Genomic DNA, 27,151 nt, shown 5'->3' with positions numbered 1-27,151 from the left:
TTGAAGCCAAGATTGTATAAAATGGCAGAGCACTCTCAAGGGGCTAAGTTGTCTACTCCAGTTCTTAAAGAAGTGTTCAAAATCGTAAGGCATCTGGATAGAGTAGATAGGGAGCAAAGTTCCCATTAGCAGAAGGGTCCAGAACCAAAAGTCACAAATAAAAGGTAATTGGCAAAAGGAGCAATGGCTTTTTAAAAAAAAACACGAGTTGTTCAGCTCTGGAATATGCTGCTTGATTTAATTGTGGCTTTCAAACAGAATTGGATAAGCACTTGAAAAGAAAATAAATGCTACGGTGAAAGGGTGGGGAAGTGGGAATAGCTATGTCACTCTTGCAGAGAGCTGACATAGACAACAGGGTGAATGGTCTTTTTCTATACCAAAAAGCCCATAAAGAGATTGGAGTCGGGGGGGGGGGGGGGGGGGGAGAGAGAGAGAGAGAGAGAGAGAGAGAGCGCACCCATAAAGCAGCAGGAGTTTGGAGAGAGACAGTGTTTGCACATAACATCTAAAAGTAACATCACAGGAGTCCCGTAAGTTGATTGGTTGGTAAGTATAGACCATTCCAGACTCGGCACGGAGAAGATGATTGGAGAGTGATGGTTGAGATATTATATACCATACTGTAGTAAACACCTTATAGTCAGTATTTAAAGGTATGTCAGTGCAACTTAGCCATGTGGAATATGCATCTTGCAGGATGTGGGATGCTATGCAGGCACAAAGTGCCTTCGATGACTACATCGGCAGGGAGTATCACCAGGTGCAGAAACTTGAGCTTCGGTTTGCGGAACTCGAGTGGCAGCGACAGTTACTGTGCTGCATCCACAAGGCTGAGAATTACGTGGATAGCACATTTGAAGAGATGTTCAAACCACAGATGAGAAGTACACAGGCAGAGAGGGAAATGGGTAACTGCCAGAGTATCTAAGAGAAACAGCCAGGTAGTGCAGGAATCCCCTGAGGTTATCTTGCTCTCTTAACAACGTTTCCATTTTGGATACTGGTGAATGAGATGGCTAGAGGACCATAACAAGAGCCAAGTTTGTACCACCACAGGGAGGCCAGCTGCACAGGAGGGGAGAAGTAAGAGTGGAAACGCTACAGTGGTCGGTGATTCCATAGTTAGGGGAGATGCCAGGTCAAGAATCTAGAGAGTGGCTGCAGGACACTCTTTTGGGGGAGGGGGAACAGTCAAGAGGTTGTATTTCATATTGGCACCAAGGACAAAGGTAGGAAAAGAGATGAGGTCCTGAAAGAAGATTTTAAGGGAGGGAATGTGCTGGAGTGTCCCAACTATGTTGTATCAACATAACAAATGTCAGTGGCTGGATATTCAAATATGATCCAGTAGCTATCTATGGAAGCGCCAGTAATCTGCTGTGTCTTCTTGCTTCTCTGCACTCTCATTACTCCATCTGTCACTGCTCCCATCTCACCCAACCGGAGCGAAGAAGGATGGGGAGACTGGAGTTGTGCAATTTCACCAAGGGGAAGATCATTCAGAGTGGCAATTTGACAGAGATTGCCATTCTGAGGTCATTACAGGCCACTAAATTTACATTTTGTCAATTAAAGCTCCAATAAATCAAAACAAAAAGAGAAAAGACAATTATTGACTTAAAATTAAAAACGTGACACAATGTAATTCTGTTTATTTTTCTTTAGAATAGTACATTTGATATACTTAGTCACATTATTTCAGCTATTGTTTTTGCACAAAAAGCTCTCAGAAGTAGTACTGGTAGTTGCTTGTGTTTTAGTCACAAGTCACTTGATCTAATCAAACTGTTATTTCTAGTTTATTGAATGCAGATGTGTCATTAATCAGATGCATTTACATAGGATGTGTTATCTATTGTAAATTTTTACTAATCTGATTCAGTCAAGCGGTTTTTGTGAAATTGGTTGTAAGCGTCATTGGGCTGGATTTTACAGGGCGCTGTATTCCTCAGCCTGATCAATTAAAAAGTCGATTGGGAGCACACCCACCAAAAAACATTTGGAGGGATGTTAATTGGCTCACGGTGAGATTTCTACCCACATCTGAGGAGGAAGTTCTGAATTAGAGAGTTGTCGGCCAATCTGATTGACTGGCAGTCCTATAGCCCCAGCAGCACCAAGTTTGAGCGGTGGCCACTATTGAGACTACTGCCAGTCCCCAAACGAGAGGAGATTAGGGACCCCGACTTCAAGTTGGGTCCAGGGTATCGGCAGGGCAGACACCAGTGGGGGCTACAAGGAAGGCTGGGTTTGAGAAGCTCGGAGGGAAGGTTAAAGGGGTGTATGATCTTCAGTGGGGGGCGGGGGGGGGGGGGGCAGGGGGAGGGTGCCTCTGATGGGCACAGGTGACTGCCAAATGATGTTGCCACCAACACCCCCTTTCTTCCTCCCCTGCTATACACCAACCTACTCAGTAAAAGCTGTTGGGCTACCCAACTTTACTCTGCGGGAGTAAAATAGTAGCAAAGGTGGAATGAGGTACTTAAGAAGCCATTAACTTGCCACTTATGGGGTTCAATTGGCACAAGGGTGAACTGGCCCTCCGACACCTCCATTGTTCGTTGTAAAATGGGAGACAGATCAGTGTTGGCTGGGACACGATGGGCAGGCCATGTGCTGCATTTTACGAACCTCCCTGCCTTCAAACATGTCTGCGGGGGATGCTGTAAACTGCAACCATTGGATTAACAACTACATCTGTTTAAAAATTAAACATAAAGTTAAAGTTTACAAGCTTAAATATATTTTGTCAGCACAATCCAGAGAGGAACTATATTGTAAAAGTAAAACTGCTGAATTTTCTTTAGACCCTGACCTGCAGGATCATACAATTGGCAGAAGATCAATCAATAAACATTTACCCACAAGTGCAAAGTACCTCAAGATTCAAGTTTTCCCCTGCTCTTTCCTGTGGCAGAAGAGGAGGGTGGGTATGGGGAAAAGAGGAATTTAATTTGGCATTAAAAAATGAACATCTTTATAGATTTGCGTTATGGAACATTTGCCGTGTAGCTGTATCTGCAACTTAAGTAATTTTATTAGCAAAAAGAAAGATTTTAATGAGGCCACATCAAATAAAAAGGCACACGCTTTGGTGATGAATTATCCATTAATACTTACAAACAGAAACCATCTTTTTAAGGGCACCATACATCATTCATTCTACTTCAGCTATCTGAAAAATGTTACCTACATTAAAATCACTTAATTAACAAAACCAGCATGTCTGTCCAGTTACCAAGTTTGCTCATGCAGTAACCCTAATAACCACTTAAGACAAATCAAAAATCTTGTTATAGAGACAAAAATAGAAATGGAACAAACAAAAAGTGATCTAAACAGAATGGTACTGATTGAAAGAGAAAGTGCTGTACAAAACATTACCATGGGTTGTGGTTTTGCTAAATTAGTTCCTCCATAGATATAATACCCACTTGACTGCTCAAGCTATCAATGTCTTTAAACTTTTACATTTTTTCCTCCACAGTCCAAGATATCTTCCAACATGCCACTCTTTCGCAGACAAAAAGAAAAGCCAGAGTTTGAAAGGTTAGGGTTAGAAGTAATCGCAACTAAAGAATTTCACTGAGAATTTGCTTGACAATTCACGATTTGCTGCATAATTTCATGTTTATGGGTGGGATTTCCACTGACTTTTCTGTCCAAGTTACGGTGGTCAATAAATCAGGAGAACCTCGGAGAAATTTCCCACATTCGTGTCATGGCTGCCATTTCTAGCCAACCACTTTGCCTGCACGTGGCCAAACATAGTAAGTTATTCTAAAAATGCAGGTGAAAAATCTTTAGTAATTTGAAAGCAAGGGAGATCATTCTCCAAGAGTGATGCCTGCCCAATCAGTAACTCATTCTGAATAAAGCATTAATGTGGCTAATCCTGTGCAAGTTCTCGGTTGATGATATTGGATTCATCAAAGAGGCAGAAATTACTTCAAGATTGCCATCCGGGGAGGTTTCAGATTAAAGGAAACAAATCTAAGGAAGAGCAACAGTGGGCAATAGATCAGCAAAGAGGAGTAACTTCACAAACAGATACAGACGAAGTCACCTCAGGTACAAAAATCAGCAAGGAGGATATGCTGAGTGGTACAAGAACGAGAGAGGAACAATCTCGAAAACCAACAGTGAAAGATCAAAGAAAATGGTTTGCCCTGTTGTCCAATATCTCACTTGGCCAAATTTTCATGCTCAGTAAAAGGGTGGAATTTTGGCGGCATGTTTTCGAAATCACCCAATTTTCATTCCATTGATTGGAAATCAGGCAGGAATTCAGCTCATTAAATTATCACCTGAGCAGTGAAGATGAAAATTTACCCCATCAATTTCAAATTTGTGAAAATCACCCTTATGGGCAGCTGATGATCGTTCAAACCCCTTGAGGAAGTAAATCATTAGAAAGGGTAACATGCCTTGACTAAAGTCATTTACTATCTGTTATTGAGCAACGATTTTAATATTCTTCTGTTTTTATTTTGTGTGCGCAAGAACAGAGAATAAAAATATGGAGGAGGACAGTGCAGGCTGGACTATTAGCACCAACCTCATTTCACAGAACAAAATAAATGAAAATATCAAAAGTTTCCTAAAAATCTATATCAATTAAAAGTGTTTACATTTATGCATATATCACCAGCTTTTTGATTGAGGAAATTAATATTTGCAAATCTAAGAGAATCAATCCTGAAAAAGATCCAATAAAACTTAGAAATTGTTTATTTCTTAAGCACTTGAGCACATATTTTTGGCACAATTAAATGAAAAGGAACCCATTAAGGCTTTTAAATTGATTTAAAAGGAAAATTACTAATGATAGTTAATGGTTTTGCTCTGGTACAATATAAAGACAAAATACTTCAGTGTTTGTTTTTGAATCAGCATAATTCTGGATCAGCATAGTTTATGAACCAATCGGGTTTTGACTGTGCTGAGATTAATACAATACAAAGACTGGTTATTTTACCCTAATATTTTTTTAAAATGGTTAAATTGAAAGCCTAGAAATTAAAGACAATTTAGCCTAATTACAATGGCGGGAAAGGTTTAAGTATTCAATGGGATATTGTCAAAGATCATAAATAATCAGCATGGATTCAGAAGCATTGGTTTGTTTTTGGAGGGATTAACTGAAATAGTAAAAGAGGACTATTTAGATTTTCAAACGAAAAGGTCACGCAAGTGGAGCTTTTAAAGGTCAAGGTTCAGGGCATTACTGGCTTATTAGACAGCAGAGTGAAAACTAGTTTGCTCATTGAAAGCAAATACTTGTTAAAATTTAAAAAAAGTTATCTTGGCTTCCGAGACGAATGGAACTCTGCAGCGATTTGTTTTCTTTCCCTGCCATTAAGGTTATTACAAATAAATGATTTGCAGAACAGTGTTTCTTCTAATATTGAATTTGCTGGTCAAGTGAGAAATGTACAGGAGAAACTGCATTCAAAGGATTCTGGTCCAATTAAAAAGATTGGTTTGCCGAGATTTAAAAAAAATGCAGATAGAACACAATATGGCAGGAAACAACACATTTTCGTGTTGAAGGTATATTAATATAGATATTGTAGGATTATAATTAATCACAAGAAAAATCAATGTGATACTATTGGGAATCTTAAGTATTGAGTATTATTGAGTGGGATATATTCCAGGATTAAAGGTCAATAACAAATGGGCTATTTATGGTCTTTCGCCTACATTTTTGCAAGTTCTAATGAGCAGTATATGGAAATTCAATTCTTCAAACAATAAACTCTAATGTAGGAAGATATTGAATGATCAATATGTTTGTGATCATGTAAAATTACCCACTATGAAGAAACATTTCCAGCAAAACCACAAAACTGTCCCACAAAACTTCTTTGTAGCTCTCTGCAATACTAGTCAATGTTCAGATTCTTTTTCTTTAAACTATGCTTACACTTTCAAGTGGCCTATTGTATATCACTGCAATGGATTGAACCATATCTTATCTATAGCATGGCTATTAGCAGCAGAAAGGCTCTCCTCTCACAAAACAATCCTAATAAGGCACTAGAAGTTACTTTAAGATGGCATTATTTAATGTTATTAAGTCAAATTCAAGCAAGCAAAATGTGATTGCCAGATCTGATCTTGGGATATCCTTTACTTCCATTATTCTTGCATTTAATCACAATTGGAAATCAACAGTGAAGCTCAGTGGGAAGATCCTTGCTCGTCATTTGAACTGGTACTGATTTAGATGCAAATTAAAAAGATTGCTGTTGCAAGATCCAAGGTGGCCATCCACAGGTCCAGGCAGTGTGCAGTTGAGGGTGTTGCTCAGCCTGAATGTCTGCCTCCCCACTCAGGTGTCGCTGAAGAGGGAGCACACATCATGTCCATCAGCACACTTGAGACCTCCATGATTGATGCGCACTAGAGGGACTTGGTCAATTGTCAGAACCCAAGACCAAATTTTAATTTTCTTTAATATGTGTTTATAGAACTTTCACTTTCTTAGTGCCCCATTAAAAGGACACTTATCCCTTTAAAATTTGTTGACATCAGTCATCCAAATTGGCAACGAACAAGAAAAAAAGTTTGCTTGTGCATTATCTGAATTTGTTATGCATGTTCACACTGCAGCAACCCAATAGTTTTGATCAGATTCCAAATTTTCCACTTTTGAAATAAAACATGAGGCAGAATTTGTTGAAGACAAAATCTACCGAATGCATTATTTTGGCTAAAATACAAACTCCTGCTTTGACTGTGACTCCAAAATTTTAAAGATCAGGTCTGGTTACTTTTGCTAAGTGGCAGAGTCAACTTGGGAATTAGTGTGAAATACCCCAGTCTGAGCTGAATTACAGTTTCCGCCTCTGCAGATATTAATTGCCAGAAAAGTTGTGAATAAAATTTCCAATTAGATGTAATCTTAATGAAGTGACATGTATAGCGCAGAAATATCCCTTGAGATGAGAATTTTCATTGAGAAGGGAAGAGGAATATCACATAGTGCAGAGAAAAGTTCGCTTCTGTAATTGAGGTTTTAAGACAGTGTTAGGACAATGCAAGGAGTGCAAACATTGCCAGAGGTCCACATCATCCATGATTATAGCTTAGTACTGCTAACATGTGCAAAATGGAAAAACAGCCCTATCTCCAGCAGTGTTATCTTTACCCCAGATCAGTTTTTTTCTTTCTTGAGTTGTACATCACAGTGCTTAAAGCCAGCTCTTTGGAAGTTATTCTGGGAATGGTGTATTACTTAGTAATATGGCCAAGAAATACTTTGTGACATCATTCCCAGTTTCATGGTTGTTCAGTATCTTGATGCTAGTTACGTGCTATTGCTTCTCACTGCAGAGTTTTGTGAGGACCTTGACACATCCGTCGTTACCAATGTAAACAAGGTGCGTTTCTTTTTTCACGTAAACATACCAGTCTGTGATCTTTTCCTCTGCTTCTTACAAATGTAATAGACAGGAAAGATAAACAAGCCTATCAAAAAAGAAAAGAAAATTGCATTAGCGAAAAATAACTGTTTACTAATAAAGTTATGGAACTTATTCTTAGAACCAATAGCTCTGATTGTTCATAAAGTTCCATGATAAAAATGCCTGTTTGGTCACTATTTAAATCTACACAGTGCTATTAGTGAATTAATAACTAGAGAATGAAGGAGAAGGAACAAAAAGTAAAATGCAATATATTTGGAAACTAACTTCTTACAGTGGATTACAGTATTATTTTTACTACGCCCTGTGAATGGAATACTCAAAATATTATTTGATTATTGTTATGCTTCGATGAGGTGAGGTACGTAATCTAAAATGTGGAAAAATGTGAATAAATCAATGCAATAAAAATATAGGAAGATAATTTTGTTACTGTCCTCCTCCATCTAAGATACTTCCGCTGTAAAACTAGATATGGTTCAGGTCACCTTTTCTGTGGCTGGAATTTTCTGGCCCTACCATTGTGGTATCTACCATGAGAGATGTGGCAGGCCAGCCAAAGGTCTTTGACTTTCAGCAGGATCAGATGATCCTGGCGGTGGGCGGGGCTGGAAAATCCCACCCTGCTGCCAGTTAATGTACAGAAGTTACCACCTGGCACGGCAAAATACAAAGTTGTTTTGTAAAACATTTACTTTGGATTTGTGGCATTTATTAGCTTGCTATTTGGAGTCTGGTAAACAAAATAAAAAGGCCTTTGCGTTCATTCCCTCAAAGTCACCAAATTCAATTTAACACATAACACATTTGCAGGTTGCTTCTTTATAAAATAGTTTTAAAAAAGATGCTCTGAAGCGCAGTTCACATTTTGTGGGATTTATCACAACATCATTGGGGACGTGCAAGGCCATTTAGCCCATCTAAAGGACTCCTCAAGCAAAATAGCAATGTAGCTTTTCATTATTTCAAATGATTCCAGGATTTTTGCTTTCATTATTTTACCAGGTAGCTTATCCCACACGTTGACCACTTTTTCATGAACAAGAATTTCTTGATATCGGTTCAAAAAAAATGCATCTTCTTCAGAACCTGCAACATTTATTCTGTTATGGCAGTTAAAAGTAACAATCATGGTTAAATTTTTCAATACCTGTAATAGTCTTACATAGATCACTAAGATGATCTTTTAGTTATTTTCTATCTAAACTATAGAGTCCAGGTTTATCTAGTCTCTTCTCATAGCAGAGTTCTACAGCCCCCACCGCAGGTTTGCCAACTCCCCGAACCTGTCCTCAGCTTTTTGGGAGAGACCAGGAGTAGCCCACCTGCCCATGCCTCCATCAGGACCCTTAAGTGGCCAATTAAGGGTTGTTCTCCACCCTGGCCTCAACTTTGAGGCAGGTGGAAGTCAGAGACAGGGGAAGCCAGCAGGTCACCCTGCTTGGACCTTTGGTGGGAAAAGAGGGTAGCACCAATATAACCTGCCCCCTTCCTTTATTGGGCACACTTCAGACCTCCTCTCCCTCAATGGGCTGATCTCTGGGTGCCCCCTCTTCACACAACTTTGCCGTCCGGCCACTCTCCATGAAACCCACTTACCTCCAACTTGGCCCTGGGGCTTCGAATCTGGAGACTGCTTGGAGTCACGGCAGTGGCCTCAGTTCCCAATGATGCTGCTGGGATGACAAAGCTGATAACCTACCCTTGGGGCATTAAATGGCTGTGAAGTCTTGGACGGTGGAGCAGGATAACCCATGATCCTTAAAATTTTGTCCATCATTTATCAGCCTTTTGGCGCTTCTTCGCACATCCTCCTGCACTTGAATGTTTTTGGGCAATGAGAACCAGACGAAGTGTTGGATTTTAATGTCTTCCTGGAGTTGGGAATGGGTTTGGAATTGCCAACACTTCACATTTTTCACAGAAAATCTAAATTTCTCACATATATATGGACTTGCACAATCTTCTCATAGGCAGGAACAGGTCAGGTTAGAGTCAGGGCATAATTCCACATGCACCTCCTCTGAAGTCAGGGTTGCCCTTGATAGCCTTATGAGAAATGTGCTTTTCTCGTCTCTCTTCCCCTCCCCCCAATTATTCTGATCAATTCTTACAGGTTTTGGAAACCAGACTTATTTGAAAGTTTGGGAATCTTGGGGCAAGTCTACCAAGGAGTCAGAACATTCTGACAAGTGAGTGTAAAATGTTTTAACAACTTTAAATGTCTTTATTAGATATTGTATTATACATTAGATGCATTTTTACTGCAGTGATTGATCATAGGGCTTGGTCCTATAAAGGTAAACTGCCCATTACATTTCAGCGTTGTCTAAGTGTTGAGATGCATTAGAGTACTTTTTCCATTCAGTGTGTGTTATTATGGATTCACAACTGAAGAAAACAGAAAACTTTGTCATGATCTGAAATGATTTAAATGTCTAAAGTACTTTAAACTTGAAAAAAGCCTGCAGCTTTCATTCAGGTAAGAAAAAAAACAATCTGTTCGTGGACTGCTTTGATCGACAGGATATAGGGCATAGCTTAGAAAAAAACATAGCTATCTGTTTTTCCAGTTTCAAAAGGCTCCACTGTCTGGAGCAGTAATGGTTTGTATGACAGCAGAGCCAATTATGAATGCTTGATTGAGTTTCAAAAGCTTATGAACCACTTATCTCAACAGACAAAAAAAACAGAAAATGCTGGAAAATCTCAGCAGACCTGTGGAGAGAGAACTGAGCTATTGTTTCAAGTCTGGATGACTCTTCGTCAGAGCTTCAACAATGAGTTGTGTAAGTATTCTGATTGACAGTTTTAAGAATTCTTAATTCTTAATAAAGGAGCACCTGTCTTTAATGAATAGATGGTTTTATTTGTTTTTACAACTAAACAACTACGTGAGGGGATTTAAGTTTTTTCCCCCAGAATGAATGGTTGTGTTTTCAAGTGACAGCTCTATTAAATTGTTAGAAGTTTACTTTTACTCATGCCCATTTCATGGACTTACCTATTACATGGCTGCTGAGGACTGTACATATTGTGTACAGGGTGAGTGGATATAGAGAACACATGTGGTCACAGTGGGGCATGGGTACATTGGGAGTACAAGGGGCATGGGGTATGAGGTGGGATAAGAACGATGTGGAAAGCTGGGCCAATGTCTGAGCAAACCGAGGTGAGCCTATCTCAACACCTGCACTCCTCAGACAATGCCTCAGGAGTTGGGAAATCCAAGCTCTACCTGCCCACATTGCCCAGAGATGAAAATATGGTGGGTATGGGCAGAAATGATGGGTTGAGGTTTCCAAAGTCAAGAAATGGTCTGATTCACATTTCCCGAGTTTAACACGAAAAATGAAGCATAAATCGTACATGTGTTCTGACCAAAGTACTATAAAGTTATCTTCCCTAACTCATATTCCATCGTTTGGATATTAGCTTAATTGCTATTTTGTATTCGTAAGACATTTTAAAGTTGAGCCTAAAGATCTTTTAACATCATTCATGACCTACGTGTTGTCTATTTTTTCTTCCTATGAACATTCCATAACATCTAGACTCGAAATGCTGGCTCTATTCTCCCCCCCACAGATGCTGCCAGACCTGCTGAGATTTTTCAGCATTTTCTGTTTTTGTAACACATTACATTTGTCTGCATTAAATTTCATGACATTCTTCTGTCTCGTTACCCTCAGCGATTTTAAAAAAAATATTTGAGATATAAAAAAATGTGACATTTGGCATGTGGCCAAAATAAATAGGACACAATAAGCACTTACATGGCATTATTGTTAAAAATTGGCATGGTTAAATGTGGGCATTTGAGGTTTCCCAAAATCCTCCCATTGCAGAGACAACAGAGAAGTGTTTTGCCCTCCAGTGCCTGTTGCTCCATTCGTTACTACAACAAGACTAAAAGCCCTTACAATTGTGTACTTAAAATTACACTTTAATGATAACCCTGCTGGTGTGTTTGCACACCTAGTTCACTGAAACAAGGCACATATTGCATTACATAAACATTATAATTATCTTCTCTATTTATAGTCTATTGAAAATTTATATTCCTTCCTACAAGACTTTTAATCAGTAACCATCAACATAAGAAGTCTGGTTAGAATAATTTTAAGGGACATCAGATAATCAGGAGCATGGGACATATTTTCACTGCCTAAGAGAAATTATTGTTAAGCTCAAATACAATAATAATTTACAAGAATATTTGATTTTATATTATATGTGTGTGCATATATATACACACACATATATATATATATATATACACACACACACACACACACACACACACATTAGCCAGCCAAATGCTCTTCATCCTTCCTGTGTTGTGTTGAAATTGCCTCATTTCATCATTGCCAAATTTAGCTGATGTTTGGTCATGCACTCAAAAATTATGGAACTCTCTACCACCCCAACCACAAGCCCCCTCAACTTCTTTAAGTTTCCTTTCTTGCTAAAATCTATGGGTATTAAAAGAAAATAGAATTGAACTACTTCTTGATTCAGCCCAATTGCTCTTTTTACTTTAAGATCGATGTTGCTCTTTATTTTTTTAATGATTCTTGGCCCTTAACACAAATGTCACAGTAAAAAGCCCATTAACAAGCCTTAGAACCTGCGGACATACAATATTGTTAGTATTCACCACATCCCGTCACCAAGGCTTTGAAGAGCTTACTCACAAAATGGGCAGAATTTTCTGAAGCTCTACATCACCAGTAGGTCACTTGCTGCATTTGATGTTCTGTCATTGGTGCAGGGCCCTGGGAAGTTCTGCTTGCTATGCAAGCCTGATATATACAATAATTCACAACAAAATCTAAGGTATGGATGTTGTCTGAGAAAGAATGGCAATTTAAAGAATGGTCGCAGAATTCTCAGTACTGACAGCAAACTGCCATACGCGCCATTCCTCAAGTAGCTTATGACTATAAATAATGGACAGCATCATGCAACACAATAAATGAAGATTTCCAAGCAATTAAATGGAAAAACAAACTGCCACATTCACCCAGTACTTAACCTCTTACAAGATCCTGGAAAGCTCAAAGGCAGGCACCTCTACAATACTACACTGAGCTAGTCCTGAATGTATTCATACTGCTCTGAAAGTGTAGATAATCAAAGCAGGCTAAAGTTTGAATGCAGATCCAAGATGGTGATGTTCTATTTCAGGGAAATAAACTGCTTAAATAAAGATTGTTTTGTGTCTCAATTTCTGCACCTTCCTCCTCTTGACTGGTGATCTATGCTGAAGTACAATTCCACTGTTAGTACAACAAGAGTATTCATTCTTCACATTTAGGCTCAGCCAAAAGATAGACGCTGGCAGACTATTTCATTGTCAGGGGTGGGTGGTGGCTGGCAGAAAGGGTCATTACTATCCTGTCCTCACCTCTGCACCTTCTGGCAGCGCACACACATGACAATCTGGAGTGGGAATTTTTTGATCATTCCCAATTAAAATAATGTATAATGAAGTTAAATGCACCAGCGGACACCATTTCAACTGAAATCAAAATGGCAGATAGGTAACCCGTTCGTGCTGAAAGTATTAGGCTAGTTTTGCCTTTTCTCTTTTGGACACTTAAGGTGGAATTTTCTACTGCCAATATTTTAATGTCAGCAATCATTTACTTATTTTGGCTTAAACTGTTTAATGCCACTGTTAAAATGATGCTGATGGGAAAATCTGATCTCCAGCATTCAGTTGTTCAACCATATTTTGTACAAAATATTCATTTACTGACAAGAAACAAAATTCCCCCAATTAATTCCTGTTTTTAAAAAAAATCGATGAAAAAGCAATAATTTAAATCTCCGCATTTTTAGCACAGTCTTGACCTTGAGAATTTCTGACTCATCCACTTCCAAAAGGAAGTGCAGCCTGCTCACAATCGATTTACAGGAGATCAGAGCACATCACAGTGTTTCCGATAACTCACCTTTTTGTTTTAAGAGCACTTTTAATGCTTGGTAACAATAAGTACCTCAGCAATATTCTTTAGCTGTTAAAATAAGAATTAATTTTAGTTGGGACTCAATCAAGCCAAAAATTGATAAAAATTACTATGTTAATGGTGATATTCATGATTCAATGTTAGAATATCAGCACCAACAAAGTAGTGACCAGTTATAGGACGAATCCTCATCATCTCAATTCAATTATTACCCAATTGTTGTTTTTCAAAACTGTGTAGTATTTTAGCCTTTCCTTTTCTAAATCTGCTGCTGTCAGACTTTTGAATGGACCTACCTTGCATTAAGTTGATCTTTCTCTACACCCTAGCTATGACCCTAGCATTACATTCTGCACTCCCTCGTTTCCTTCTCTGTGAATGGTATGCTTTGTCTGTATAGCGTACAAGAAACAATACTTTTCACTGTATGCTAATGCATGTGACAATAATAAATCAAATCAAAACCGTGGTAATTTAAAATTGGGCAACATAGCCTATGTACCAAATCCTATCACTGACACAAGGATAAAAATCTCTTGGGATGAGCTGCATCAACAATGTCCGAAAGCTGCTTTAACAATCTGACCAGCATTACAACTTTCATTCAGACATTTTTAACCTGTTTTCTTGAATTTTTAAAATGTATTTAATTTGCACAAGTTCAAATATTTTCCCCATAGAACCATAGAAAATTACAGCTCAGAAACAGGCCTTTTGGCCCTTATCTGTGCCGAACCATTTTTTGCCTAGTACCACTGACCTGCACTTGGACCATATCCCTCCACATCCCTCTCATCCATGAACCCATCCAAGTTTTTCTTAAATGTTAAAAATGACCCCGCATTTTTACCACTTTATCTGGCAGCTCATTCCACACTCCCACCACTCTCTGCGTGAAGAAGCCCCCCCTAATATTCCCTTTAAACGTTTCTCCTTTCACCCTTAACCCATGCCCTCTGGTTTTTTTCTCCCCTAGCCTCAGTGGAAAAAGCCTGCTTGCATTCACTCTATCTATACCCATCAAAATCTTATACACCTCTATCAAATCTCCCCTCATACTTCTACGCTCCAGGGAATAAAGTCCCAACCTATTCAATCTCTCTCTGTAACTCAGCTTCTCAAGTCCCGGCAACATCCTTGTGAACCTTCTCTGCACTCTTTCAACCTTATTTACATCCTTCCTGTAACTAGGTGACCAAAACTGTACACAATACTCCAAATTCGGCCTCACCAATGCCTTATATAACCTTACCATAACTTTTATACTCAATACTCCGATTTATAAAGGCCAATGCACCAAAGGCACTCTTTATGACCCTATCCACCTGTGACGTCACTTTTAGAGAATTCTGTACCTGTATTCCCAGATCCCTGTGTTCAACTGCACTCTTCAGAGTCCTAACATTTACCCTGTACGTTCTACTTTGGTTTGTCCTTCCAAAGTGCAATATCTCACACTTGTCTGCGTTAAATTCCATTTGCCATTTTTCAGCCCATTTTTTTAGTTGGTCTAAATCCCTCTGCAAGCTTTGAAAACCTTCCTCACTGTCCACTACACCTCCAATCTTTGTATCATCAGCAAACTTGCTGAGCCAATTTACCACATCATCATCCAGATCATTGATATAGATGACAAACAACAATGGACCCAACACCGATCCCTGTGGCACACCACTAGTTACAGGCCTCCACTCAGAATCTTCAAGAAAATTCAGACCCGCAGTTTACCATTAGAATTATTATTTTTAAACTCTACAGTGGCTTTAACCCCATCACTGAAAGCTCGCGTTTCCACTGTTCATTACCATTTAGTGATGTTTGATAGTAGGTGGATGGTGACGAACACTAGGACAATATTAGGTTTTACTGTTATTTCCTACCTCTACTCCTCTATCATAACAAATTAACACCTGGATAAGATAACGGCTTATATCAGGGTGCATCAGGTGGTAGTGGTTCAAGAATGTAAAACAAAAATCAATTACAAATAAACAGAAGCTGATTTTCTCAGCCCTTCCTCCTGTGAACACCTATGTAGCAGTTCTAAATTGTCCATCCATGACATGCTCTGGGCCATCAGCAGAATAGGATTTGTATGTCACCACAGTCTGTACTCCATGGTCTGGCAAATCCCTAAATCTTCCATCACTGTTGAGCCAGCAGGCCACTCCTGGTTCAATTGAGTGCATGTAAAGACTTGCCTTAGAACAGGGTTTCCCAAACTTTTCTGCCAATGGAATCCTTTTGACTTCCCAAGAGTATTAACAGGACCCTAAGAAACATTCTTCTTGAGTTGAAGAGTTAAACTACAAAAAACTGATTGTATTTATTGCACAAAAACATGCATAAACCAAATTTATAGGAGTCTTTTCTATTTTATGTGTACATTTATTATAATTAAAACATTGTTACCTTTTTGTCATTTTTAATAGGAGAGTGATGCTAGAAAGCTGCGTTCTCATATCGGACACACACACATTCCCCTCCCTCACTCACCGTTCACTCACCCCTCTCTCACACACACACATCTACACCTCCCTCTTATGTACACACAGACAGACAAACCCTCAACCCTCTCTCTCACATGCCAGTGATTCCCATTTGTTCCGCACCCCAACCCTTACCATGCTCTCACTGCTGCCCAATGACTGCCTTGCCCCCACTCCCACCTGGCCCCCACTCCCACCTGCTCTCCCCATCACTCCGCCATCTGTGCTCACCCGGATCTGGAAATTTGAACCAAGTTTTGTGCTGTTTCCAGTTGGTCCAATCAGAGGCTGGATTCTGGAGAAGGCAGCCATGGATGGGGTTCTGCAGAGCCCAGTTTGGGAAACCCTGCCTTACAATAAGACATAGATCTGTTGTAGCCCGGCTCCAAGCATAATAAATAACAAAAGGAGGAGGTCATTGACACAGCTAAGCACTCCCTCAAATAACAGATCAGGACAAAGTATCATATGCAATTGAGAATTGTGGTGGGCAGTTTAGCAACCAACTGGAGGAGGAAGATCCAGAAACAGTCCCAGCATTGTGAGTGCAAAAGGACAAGGCTGGAAGTTTGAAAATCTAATGATTGAGCACTGCACCATTATAGATGCTTATCTTTCGCCAATTTGATTCACTTCATCGATATGACATTAAGAAACAGCTGAGTGCACTGATTATAGGTCCTGACAATATATTTGTTGCGTTGAATATCTGCACACTAGATACAACCAGCTGCCTCTTTCCCTCCTGCCAAACTATTCCAGCACAGCTATGAAACTACCCATTTGGCTATCAAACAGTTGGAAAATTGGCAGCATGTCATATCCACAAAAGGTAGGGGCACAAAACCAATATATCAAATTGTCTTCCGATCAGTATCCTCTCAATCATCCATAAAATAATGGAAGAGCCACCAGTAGTGCCGTGAAGCAGCAGCTATTTATTAGAAACCAGCTTAGTTAAGTTTCCATCAGAGTCATTCAGCTCCATACCTCGTCGCAACATTGATTTTTGCATAATACAAAAGCTGGATGTGTCCTTGACGTCAAGGCAGGTGTTTGACCAAATATGACAACACAAAACTCAAATCAACAGGGGAACTGAAGGCTGGGAGGGGAGGGTGTGGTTAAAGGAAAAACCCTGCTGGAGTAATACTAGAGACAGGAAGTTGATCATAATCAACATTGCAGCCCCATGAGATCCTCTGCCCATCATTTACAGCTGAACCATCTTCATCAAACAATCAGGACCAAATGTCATCGGATTCTTAAGGAAATGACTGTGAATGAATTATTTTCAATAGTTCACTTAGAATTGGAAGTTCACCGAGAAAATGGCTGGAGAAAGGTATATGTGGTGCTTTACTTACAAAAGGGATTAAAATCACAACCTAGAAACTATAGTCCTGTTGCATTAGGAATGCCATGATTGATAATTCAGAATACTTGGGCTTGATAGGGTAGGCCCAACATGGCTTCAGGAAGCAGAGGTCATATCTAAAAAGCCTTATGCCGTTTTTTTCTGAATTAGTTACTAAATCCTGAATGGGGGAAGTCAGGGAAATTCACCTACATTTAGTTAACGTTAAATGTAGCTGGAAGAGATGAAGATTTGTGACTGATCAATGACTACTACCTAAAGGCTCAAGGATAGTGTCAGAACTTAAGAGAATCCTGGTAGGTACAATTGAAAACTGGGGGCTCATTAGAAAGATTGTACAGGTGAGGCCTCATAAGGAGTACTCTGTCATTTTGATCTTTGCACCTGCAGAAGCTTTAGAAGGGGCACAGGAAAGAGTAGAAAAAATGATGCCTGACAACTGTACTGCAATTACTTTCTGTAATTGTATCGTCATTCACAATGCTTATCATTAAAATGATTACTGCTTTTATGGAAGTGTTTGCTAATTTTCTTTTATTTGGAGGGGAAAGTAGGCAAAAAAAAAGGCCATTATATCAACAGGGATTATGATCCATTTCAACACAAGCTAAAATTTTATGTTGTGCATTTGGAAAAAAAATTAAAAAGGGGTTTGCCAAATATACGCACAAAGGCAGTACCACTTTAACATAATAGGGAAAATTATTTCAGGAAATGGTGCTTGTACAATTATCCTTAGAAAATATTTTAAAAATCAATACATAATAAAGAACCAAGTTTTGTCACTGATTATACAAGACTAGGGAAAGCACAATTTCTCTTGCAGTAGATGGCGCAATTGCAAAATTATTCTTTTGCGAGATAGCACAGAAACTGTTGACTAGCCCACTCCTGTCACAACTTCAAAACTCTTTGCCTGTCTCCCTTCTTTGCATAATCTTCAGATTTTTAAAACCCACATTTAATTATCACTTAATGATTTGTCTGGACTTCCCCCTAGACTTTTCAATCTCGATAGTGTCCTTTACTATAGAACCTAACATTTAACTATGGTTCCTCTTTAAAAGAGGATCTGTTCACCCAGAATTTGTAATGGCTCTGCTGTCAATCTCTTCTTCAGTTCCACTCCTGGTGCTCAGTACTTAAAACAATATATTTTAATCATTTGTTTTCACGTTCCCCGTAGAATATTTGTTTCTATTCCTCTGGAAAGGGGTAATTTTACAAATGAGAGATTTTCCTGTAACTCAAGTACAATTGTCCCCATCAACACATTAAAAAAACTGAAGAAAAATGTGCATCTTCATAGAGCTCTCCACAACCTCAGGGCATCCCAATGTGTTTTACAACCCATTAAGTACTTTTGAAGTGTATTCAATTATGTAATGTAGGAAACAATAATAATATCACAACTTCCAAACATGATGAAATAAAACTTTAAATCTTTGTTTTACGTGTTAGTCCAGGATTAAATATTGGCCAGGAACACTAAGAATTCATGGAATGATTCACATATACATGAAGCAGTAAGCGGGGGTTCAGCTGAACTTCTTATCCAAAAGGTCAGCATCAGTAATGCTTTGAAGTGTCAGGCTTGGTTATGTGCTCAAGCCGCTGTAGGGGGCCTTGAACCCATGTCTATCTGGCTCTCAACATTTTTAAAATATTCATTCATGGGGTGTGAGCATCAATGGCAGAACCAGTGTTTGTTGCCGATTCATAAGTGCCCTTGAGAAGTTGGTGGCGAGTTGAGCATTCAGCACTGAGCCAAAATGAGAAAACTATTTGCAGACCATATATTTGACTGGGACCAACAATCTATACTTGGTCTTGCATTACGTGCTCTAGCAATGACAAAGATCATTTAAATAAAGGATGTATAGAGAATGGTACAGCACTGCGAAGATCAGAATGAGAAGGAATTTCAAAGTTAGAAAAATTGGAATCACAATTAAATGGTTGCACAAAGCATTCAAAACAAAACTGCAGACTAAGAAACATTAAAAGATAATGAGTGTTATGATAACAGTAGATTAATGAAAATGCGGCTTAAGGAGCAATAAAAGGGTGACAATAATAATCAAGGATTCTGTCTTGATGTCTGAAAAAAGAGATATTCTATGGTTGTGCTAAGACAGAACCAAGTGGACAGATTTAAGGAATAGGAAGGGAGATAGCACAGTTGTTGATATGTATTACCAGTTACCAAACAGTAAAGATGAGATAGAGGGGGAAATCTGCAGCCAGTTCAGAGACATGGAGGATACACATCTGAAATGCTATAACTTGTCTTCTCTTTACAGATGTTGACTGACACACTGTATTTCCTTAAAGTTTTCCTCTTTATTTCAGGAAAAAAAGCATTGTTTGATACAGTTCTATCAAATAAAATGGACCAAAAAATTAAAATGAAACTAAAAGAACAACTGGAAACTAATGGCTGCAAATTAGGTTGGCTGCACAAACAGACAATAACAGCTTTCCTGACCAAGCACATCCACAAACAGAAATACCAGACCAGTGTTGCTCATGGACTTTTTATTACAACGTTGGCACAGTATCCTGCCAAGGACTATACACATTCATGCTCCAACATACTGCAGCGTTGAATAACAATACCACTATGTGTTGTTGCCACGCAAGAATGACTATTTCCTCAGCAAGAGCAAGAAAAATCACCAAACTTGTGCTACCAGCTAGGAGAGTCAAAGAATAGCGGCTGTGCTACCAAATACATCTGCAGATCTTGATACAGTACCTAGCTGGCAGAAATAATGGGGAACTGTACTTTCAGGCCTTCAGTCAACATCAAACCAGGTGTAGAGTTATTTCACCAGCTGCTGGGTCAACGCAGCTGCATCAGCTTCCTGCCAGGCAAGCTGCTGCGTCGATCAATAGTCATGATGTGGAGATGCCGGCGTTGGACTGGGGTAAGCACAGTAAGAGGTCTCACAACGCCAGGTTAAAGTCCAACAGGTTTATTTGGTAGCAAATTATTTGCTACCAAATAAACCTGTTGGACTTTAACCTGGTGTTGTGAGACTTCTTACTCGATCAATAGTGCCAGCGTTCTTGCGACCATCTCATCAGGCATTACTTCCACATCGGTGGCCTAAAAGACACTTAAGGCATTCTGATATCTTGTGCATTTCTGTCATGTTTTCTTCCTTTGTATGTTTAAAATTGGTTTTAGCTTTATAATAGTGTTAAAACGTAACCAGTTATGAAGTTGACCAATGTCCTGAGCTCAGAACCAGATGTAGGAACATGGAGTGCGGAGGATATTGAATAAAGGTTTTGAGCTGAAGACTTAAATGGAACTTTTTAAGAAAACAACTGGACACGGACAGGTATGCACGCACAGTTCAGGGCATACCACTGGAGTGATGGTTAACCAGCAGACACTCCGATTACAGAAAATGACCTTGACAACTGCCTCTTGAGTACGTGTGAATGGCTTTCTTCCTGCCTGACCAAGATACAGAAATCAAATCCATTTCAGGCAGGTACCTGGAAACACCCTCAAGAAATGACCATGTGCAGGGCAGAATTGATAATCCAGTCAGATGACTTGATTTAAGACATCACCTTATCTGCCAAGAGACCAGGTCAGAAAGAGGTATAAAGTAACAGCCCCAAGGGCATTGGGGCTGCAGACAGAAAGTGTGACTTGGTCAATCACTGGAAGTTGTGTGGAAGAATTTGTTCAATGGGCTGACCTCCCAGGGACGAACTCCTGCACGCAGGTCTTACTAAACTAGTAAAATAAAATAAACTAGTGATGCAAGTACATACTATTGCTTTAGTGGGTTAATAAAGGATTTCCACATAAAGTGGAAATTGCATCCATAGTTTGTTTAGTGTTGTTGATATCAAAGTACTAGGTGAGGTCCTTAGACAGTAGTGAGATCCCCTGGCTAAGCGTCTTGCTGACCGAATGCTAGGCTTTTCAGCATTTGCTTGTAAACTCTGGTTCACACTTTTAATCAGACTTCTCTTCTTTTAAACTTGGCTTGAAATAGGTTGAACTGCTTTTTGAGGATCTGTCAAGACCAAGAAATATTGATCTGCTATCCTGGCACTTTTTACACAAACAAGAAGTCTCAACAAAGAAAAGAAACCAGATGGACCACCTGGCATCGACCTAGGCACCGGAAAAGACAGCGGCAAGATAAACAGCCTTGTCGACCCTGCAAAGTCCTCCTTATGATCATAAGACATGGGAGCAGAATTAGGCCATTTGGCCCATTGAGTCTGCTCCGCCACTCAATCATGGCTGATATTTTTCTCATCCCCATTCTCCTGCGTTTTCCCCATAACCCCAATTCTATTATTAATCAAGAACCTATTTATCTCTGTCTTAAAGACACTCAATGACCTGGCCTCCACAGCCTTCTGCGGCAAAGAGTTCCACAGATTCACCATTCTGGCTGAAGAAATTTCTCCTCATCTCTGTTTTAAAGGACCATCCCTTTAGTCTGAGGTTGTGCCCTCTGGTTCTAGTTTTTCCTACTAGTGGAAACATCCTCTCCATGTCCACTCTATCCAGGCCTCGCAGTTTCCAGTAAGTTTAAATAAGATCCCCCCTCATTCTTCTAAACTCCAACGAGTACAGACTCAGAGTCCTCAACCATTCCTCATACGACAAGCTCTTCATTGCAGGGATCAGGCCAGCACATTCTTCCTTAGATACGGGGCCCAAAACTGCTCACAATACTCCAAATGAGGTCTGACGAGAGCCTTGTACAGCCTCAGAAGTACATCCCTGATCTTGTATTCTAGCCCTCTCGACATGGATGCTAACATTGCATTTGCCTTCCTAACTGCTGACTGAACCTGCACGTTAACCTTAAGAGAATCTTGAGCAAGGATTCCCAAGTCCCTTTGTTTTCCAGATTTCCTAAGCATTTTCCCATTTAGAAAATAGTCTATACCTCCTTCAAAGTGCATAACCTCACACTTTTGCACATTGTATTCCATCTGCCACTTTTTTGTCCACTCTCCTAACCTGTCCAAGTCCTTCTGCAGCCCCTCTGCTTCCTCGATACTACCTGTCCCTCTACATATCTTTGTACCATCTGCAAACTTAGCAACAGTGCCTTCAGTTCCTCCTTCCAAATTGTTAACGTATATTGTGAAACGTTGTGGTCCCAGCACCAACCCCCGAGGCACACCACTAGTCACCGGCTGCCATCCTGAAAAAGACCCCTTTATCCACACTCTCTGCCTTCTGGCAGTCAGCCAATCCTCTATCCATGCCAGGATCTTACCATCAACACCATGGGCTCCTAACTTATATCCTTACTAACATCTGGGGGCTAGTGCCAAAATTGGGAGAACTGTCTCACAGACTAGCCAAGCAACAGCCTGACATAGTCATTCTCTAGGAATCATACCTTACAGATAACACCCCAGACACCACCATTACCATCCCTGGATATGTCCTGTCCCACCGGCAGGACAGACCCAGCAGAGATGGCGGCACAGTGGTATACAATCGGGAGGGAGTTGCCCTGGGAGTCCTTAACATCGACTCCAGACACCATGAAGTCTCATGGCTTCAGGTTAAACATGGGCAAGGAAACCTCTTACTGGTTACCATGTACCGTCCTCCTTCAGCTGATGAATCAGGATTCCTCCATGTTGAACAACACTTGGAGGAAGCACTGAGGGTGGCAAAGGCGCAAAATGTACTCTGGATGGGGGATTTCAATGTCCACTACCAAGAGTGACTCAGCAGCAGCTCTACTGATCAAGCCCTAAAGGATATAACTGCTAGGCTGGGTCTGCAGCAGGTGGTGAGGGAACCAACAAGAGGAAATAACATACTTGACCTCATCCTTACCAATCCGCCGGCTGCAGATGCATCTGTCCATGACAGTATAGGTAAGAGTGACCACCGCACAGTCCTTGTGGAGACGAAGTCCCGCCTTCACATTGAGAATAACCTCCATCGTGTTGTGTGGCACTATCAAGGTGCGAAATGGACAGACTTTGAACCAATCTAGCAACTCAAGACTGGGCATCCATGAGGTGCTGTGGGCCATCAACAGCAGCGGAATTGTACTCCAACCACAATCTGCAACCTCATGGCCCAGGATATCCCCCACTTAACGATTACCATCAAGCCAGGGGATCAACCCTGGTTCAATGGAGAGTGCAGGAGGGCATGCCAGGCATGCCTAAAAATGAGGTATCAACCTGGTGAAGCAACAAAACAGAACTACTTGCATGCCGAACAGCGCTAAGCGATTCCACAACCAACGGATCAAATCTAAGCTCTGCACACCTTCCACGTCCAGTCGAGAATGGTGGTGGACAATTAAACAACTCACTGGAGGAGGAGGCTCCACAAATATCCCCATCCTCAATGATGGAGGAGCCCAGCACATCAATGCAAAAGATAAGGCTGACGTATTTGCAACAATCTTCAGCCAGAAGTGCCGAGTGGATGATCGATTTTGGCCTCCTCCAATGATCCCCAGCATCTCAGATGCCAGTTTCCAGCCAATTCGATTCACGTTAGAAGAAACGGATGCAGGCACTGGATACTGCAAAGGCAATGGGCCCTAATAACATTCCGGCAATAGGACTGAAGACTTGTGCTCCAGAACTTGCTGCTCCCCTAGCCAAGCTCTTCCAGTACAGTTACAACACCGGTATTAACCCGACAATGTGGAAAATTGCCCAGGTATGTCCTGTACACAAAAAGCACGACAAATCCAACCCGGCCAATTACCGCCCATTCAGTCTACTCTCGATCATCAGTAAAATGATGGAAGGGGTCATCAACAGTGCTATCAAGCAGCACCTGCTCAACAATAACCTGCTCAGTGACGCCCAGTTTGGGTTTCGCCATGATCGCACAGCTCCTGACCTCAGTACAGCCTTGATTCAAACATGGACAAAAGAGCTGAATTCCAGAGGTGAGGCGAGAGTGACAGCCCTTGACATCAAGGCCGCATTTGACCGAGTGTGGCATCAAGGATCCCGAGCGAAACTGGAATCAATGGGTATCAGGGGGCAAACTCTTTGCTGGTTGGAGTCATGCCTGGTAGATAGGAAGATGGTTGTGGTTGGTCAGTCACCTCAGTTCCAGGACATCTCTGCAGGAGTCATTCAGGGTAGTGCCCTGGGCCCAACAATCTTCAGCTGCTTCATCAATGACCTTCCCTCCATGACAAGGTCAGAAGTGAGGATGTTCGCCGATGATTGTACAGTGTTCAGCACTATTCGTGAGTCCTCAGATACTGAAGCAGTCCATGTTCAAATGCAACAAGATCTGGACAATAGGCTTGGGCTGACAAGTGACAACTAACATTCGCGCCACACAAATGCCAGGCAATGACCATCACCAATAAGAGACACTCTAACCAACGTCCCTTGACATTCAACGGTGTAATCAGCACTGAATCCCCACTGTCAACATCCTTGGGGTTACCATTGACCAGAAACTCAACTGGACTCACCACATAAACACAGTGGCTACAAGAGCAGGCTAGAGGTTAGGAATACCATGGCAAGTAACTCACCTCCTGACTCCCCAAAGCCTATCCACCATCTACAAGACACAAGCCAGGAGTGTGATGGAATATTCCCCACTTGCCTGGATGGGTGCAGCTCCAACAACACTCAAGAAGCTTGACACCTTCCAGGACAAAGCAGCCCGCTTGATTGGTACCACATCTACAAACATTAAATCCCTCCACCACCGATGCTCAGTAGCAGACGTATGTACTGTCTACAAGATGCACTGCAGCAATTCACCAAAGATCCTTAGACAGCACCTTCCAAACCCACAACCACTTCCATCTAGAAGGACATGGGCAGCAGATCAATGGGAACACCACCACCTGCAAGTTCACCTCCAAGTCACTCAACATCTTGGCTTGGAAATATATCGTTGTTCCTTCACAGTCGCTGGGTCAAAATCCTGGAATTCCCTCCCTAACGGCATTGTGGGTCAACCCACAGAACATTGACTGCAGCGATTCAAGAAGGCAGCTCATCAGCACCTTCCCAAGGGCAACTAGGGATGGCCAGCCAGCAATGCCCATGTCCCAATGAATAAAATGAAAGGAATGTTCTGGACATGACATTTGATTAGCTCTTTGCATATTCCCTGTGGATCGAGAATTGGTCTGTTCAGCCACATGAAGAGCCATAGGGAAATTCTGCAATGCTGAGTAGACATCATCCTCTTGTTCAGGGATGTCAACAATGGCATATACCCAGAATTGTATGTTAAGCTGTGAACAAGTATGATTATGAACTAGCCAAACTGGACACTAAACATCAGATGAGATCTTCATCTGTTTCCAGCCATTCAGATGTAAACTATACCTGGACCAGAAAATCTAGTCTAAAAAGTTTTAATTATCCTGCATATTTATTTCCCGAGTAAACTGCAAAAAAAAATCCTATTTGTTCCTGGGGAACATTTACAGATGAACAGCCAAATATATTCAATATTCTTCACCTGAAGTCCATACAGAAGTATCTATGGGTGAACAGGGTCAGAAGCTGTGTTTGACTTTCTATCTACTGCTTTGTGCCGATTGTGATCAACTAAATAGATTTTCAATGCAAAGTGGCAACTTCTGACTGTATGACTTAGTACTTGCTTTCTAAATTCATTGACATCCAGTGGATGACATCCGATAGCTCTTCAATCTATTATGAGATTTGATATTTGCAATCAGACAGCCAGAATCCTATTTATGGATGGCTATTGTAATTAAACGATCCCATCAGGTGAGTAAATTACTCCACCCTCCCTTGAACAATCTCGGAGCCAACTTATCGTGATTAAAACATGACATGCTTGTGCACATTTGCCATGACTCATGTAGCTGTATCCATTCAGGAAAGTGGTGAATATTCCATCAAAATACGGAGTAGCAAATTATAGGTGGTGGAGGCGCTTTGGGGAGTCAGGCAGCGAGTCAATCCCCACACAATATCCAGTCTTTAACCTCTCATGGCAAAAGCATTAATGTGGCTGGTCCAACTGGGTTTCCAGTCAATGCTGATCACCATTATGAAAGACTTGGCTGTGGCAAAGCCAATTAATGTTACAGAGTGGTGGTGAATTCACACACACAAGTGCCATAGGATGACCATCTCCACCCAGAGTGTTTAACCACCTCCGTTTAATATTCAATTACCATTGATGAATCCCCCAACATCATCAACATCAAGGTACTTGTTGACTTGAAAACTTGACTGGAGCGGCCACACAAAATGCTGTGACTAAAAGAGCAGGTAGGAAGTTGGGTATGCTACATCCAGTAACTTGCCTCTCAATTTCCCAGAGCCTTTCCATAAGACACAAGTCAGGAGTGGTGATGGAATACTCCTTACTGGATGGCTGAATGCAGATTTAATATTCAAGAGCAAAGCAACCTATTTGATTGGCATCCGATTCACAACTGGCACACAATGGCAGCAGTATGTACCATCTACAAGGTGTACTGCAGCAACTCGTTAAGGCTTCTTTTACAACACCCCACAAATACACAACATCTACCTCCTGGAAGGGTAAAGGCAGTGGCACCTCATCACCTCCAAGCCACACATAATCCTAACTAGGAACTGTATCACCGTTCCTTCATCGTCACTGGGTTAAAACCTGGCATTCTGCCTCAAACAGCATTGTGGGTGTTACCGACACTGTACGGACTGCAATGATTTAAGGTGGTGAAATCTTCTCAACGCCAATTAGGGATGGGCAAGAAATGCTGACCCAGCCAGCGATGCTCACATCCCATCATAGTTTTAAAAAGGCTCTTGTTTGTTCAACTTGGTCATTGCTTGGTACATAGGAGTCATAGATGTTACTTTCCACTTAGCCCAAGCCTGAATGTTGACCAG

General features: G+C 40.8%; 1 protein-coding gene across 1 annotated transcript in view; it reads right to left on the bottom strand.

The window, feature by feature from the left end:
- Window positions 1–7,183: 7,183 nt before the first annotated feature.
- rnf217 (ring finger protein 217) overlaps window positions 7,184–27,151 on the bottom strand; it is a 112,141-nt gene continuing 92,173 nt past the window's right edge. The window contains exon 6 of the mRNA XM_078212809.1: window positions 7,184–7,479. Within this exon, the coding sequence (XP_078068935.1) occupies window positions 7,406–7,479 (74 nt within the window). The 3' untranslated portion in view covers window positions 7,184–7,405. The remainder of the gene's footprint in view (window positions 7,480–27,151) is intronic.

This window comes from Mustelus asterias, chromosome 5 (assembly GCF_964213995.1).
Source record: "Mustelus asterias chromosome 5, sMusAst1.hap1.1, whole genome shotgun sequence".
In the NCBI taxonomy this organism is placed as follows: Eukaryota; Metazoa; Chordata; class Chondrichthyes; order Carcharhiniformes; family Triakidae; genus Mustelus; species Mustelus asterias.
The sequence above is the reverse complement of the archived record's forward strand: the minus strand, read 5'-3'. Positions and strand labels throughout refer to the sequence as shown.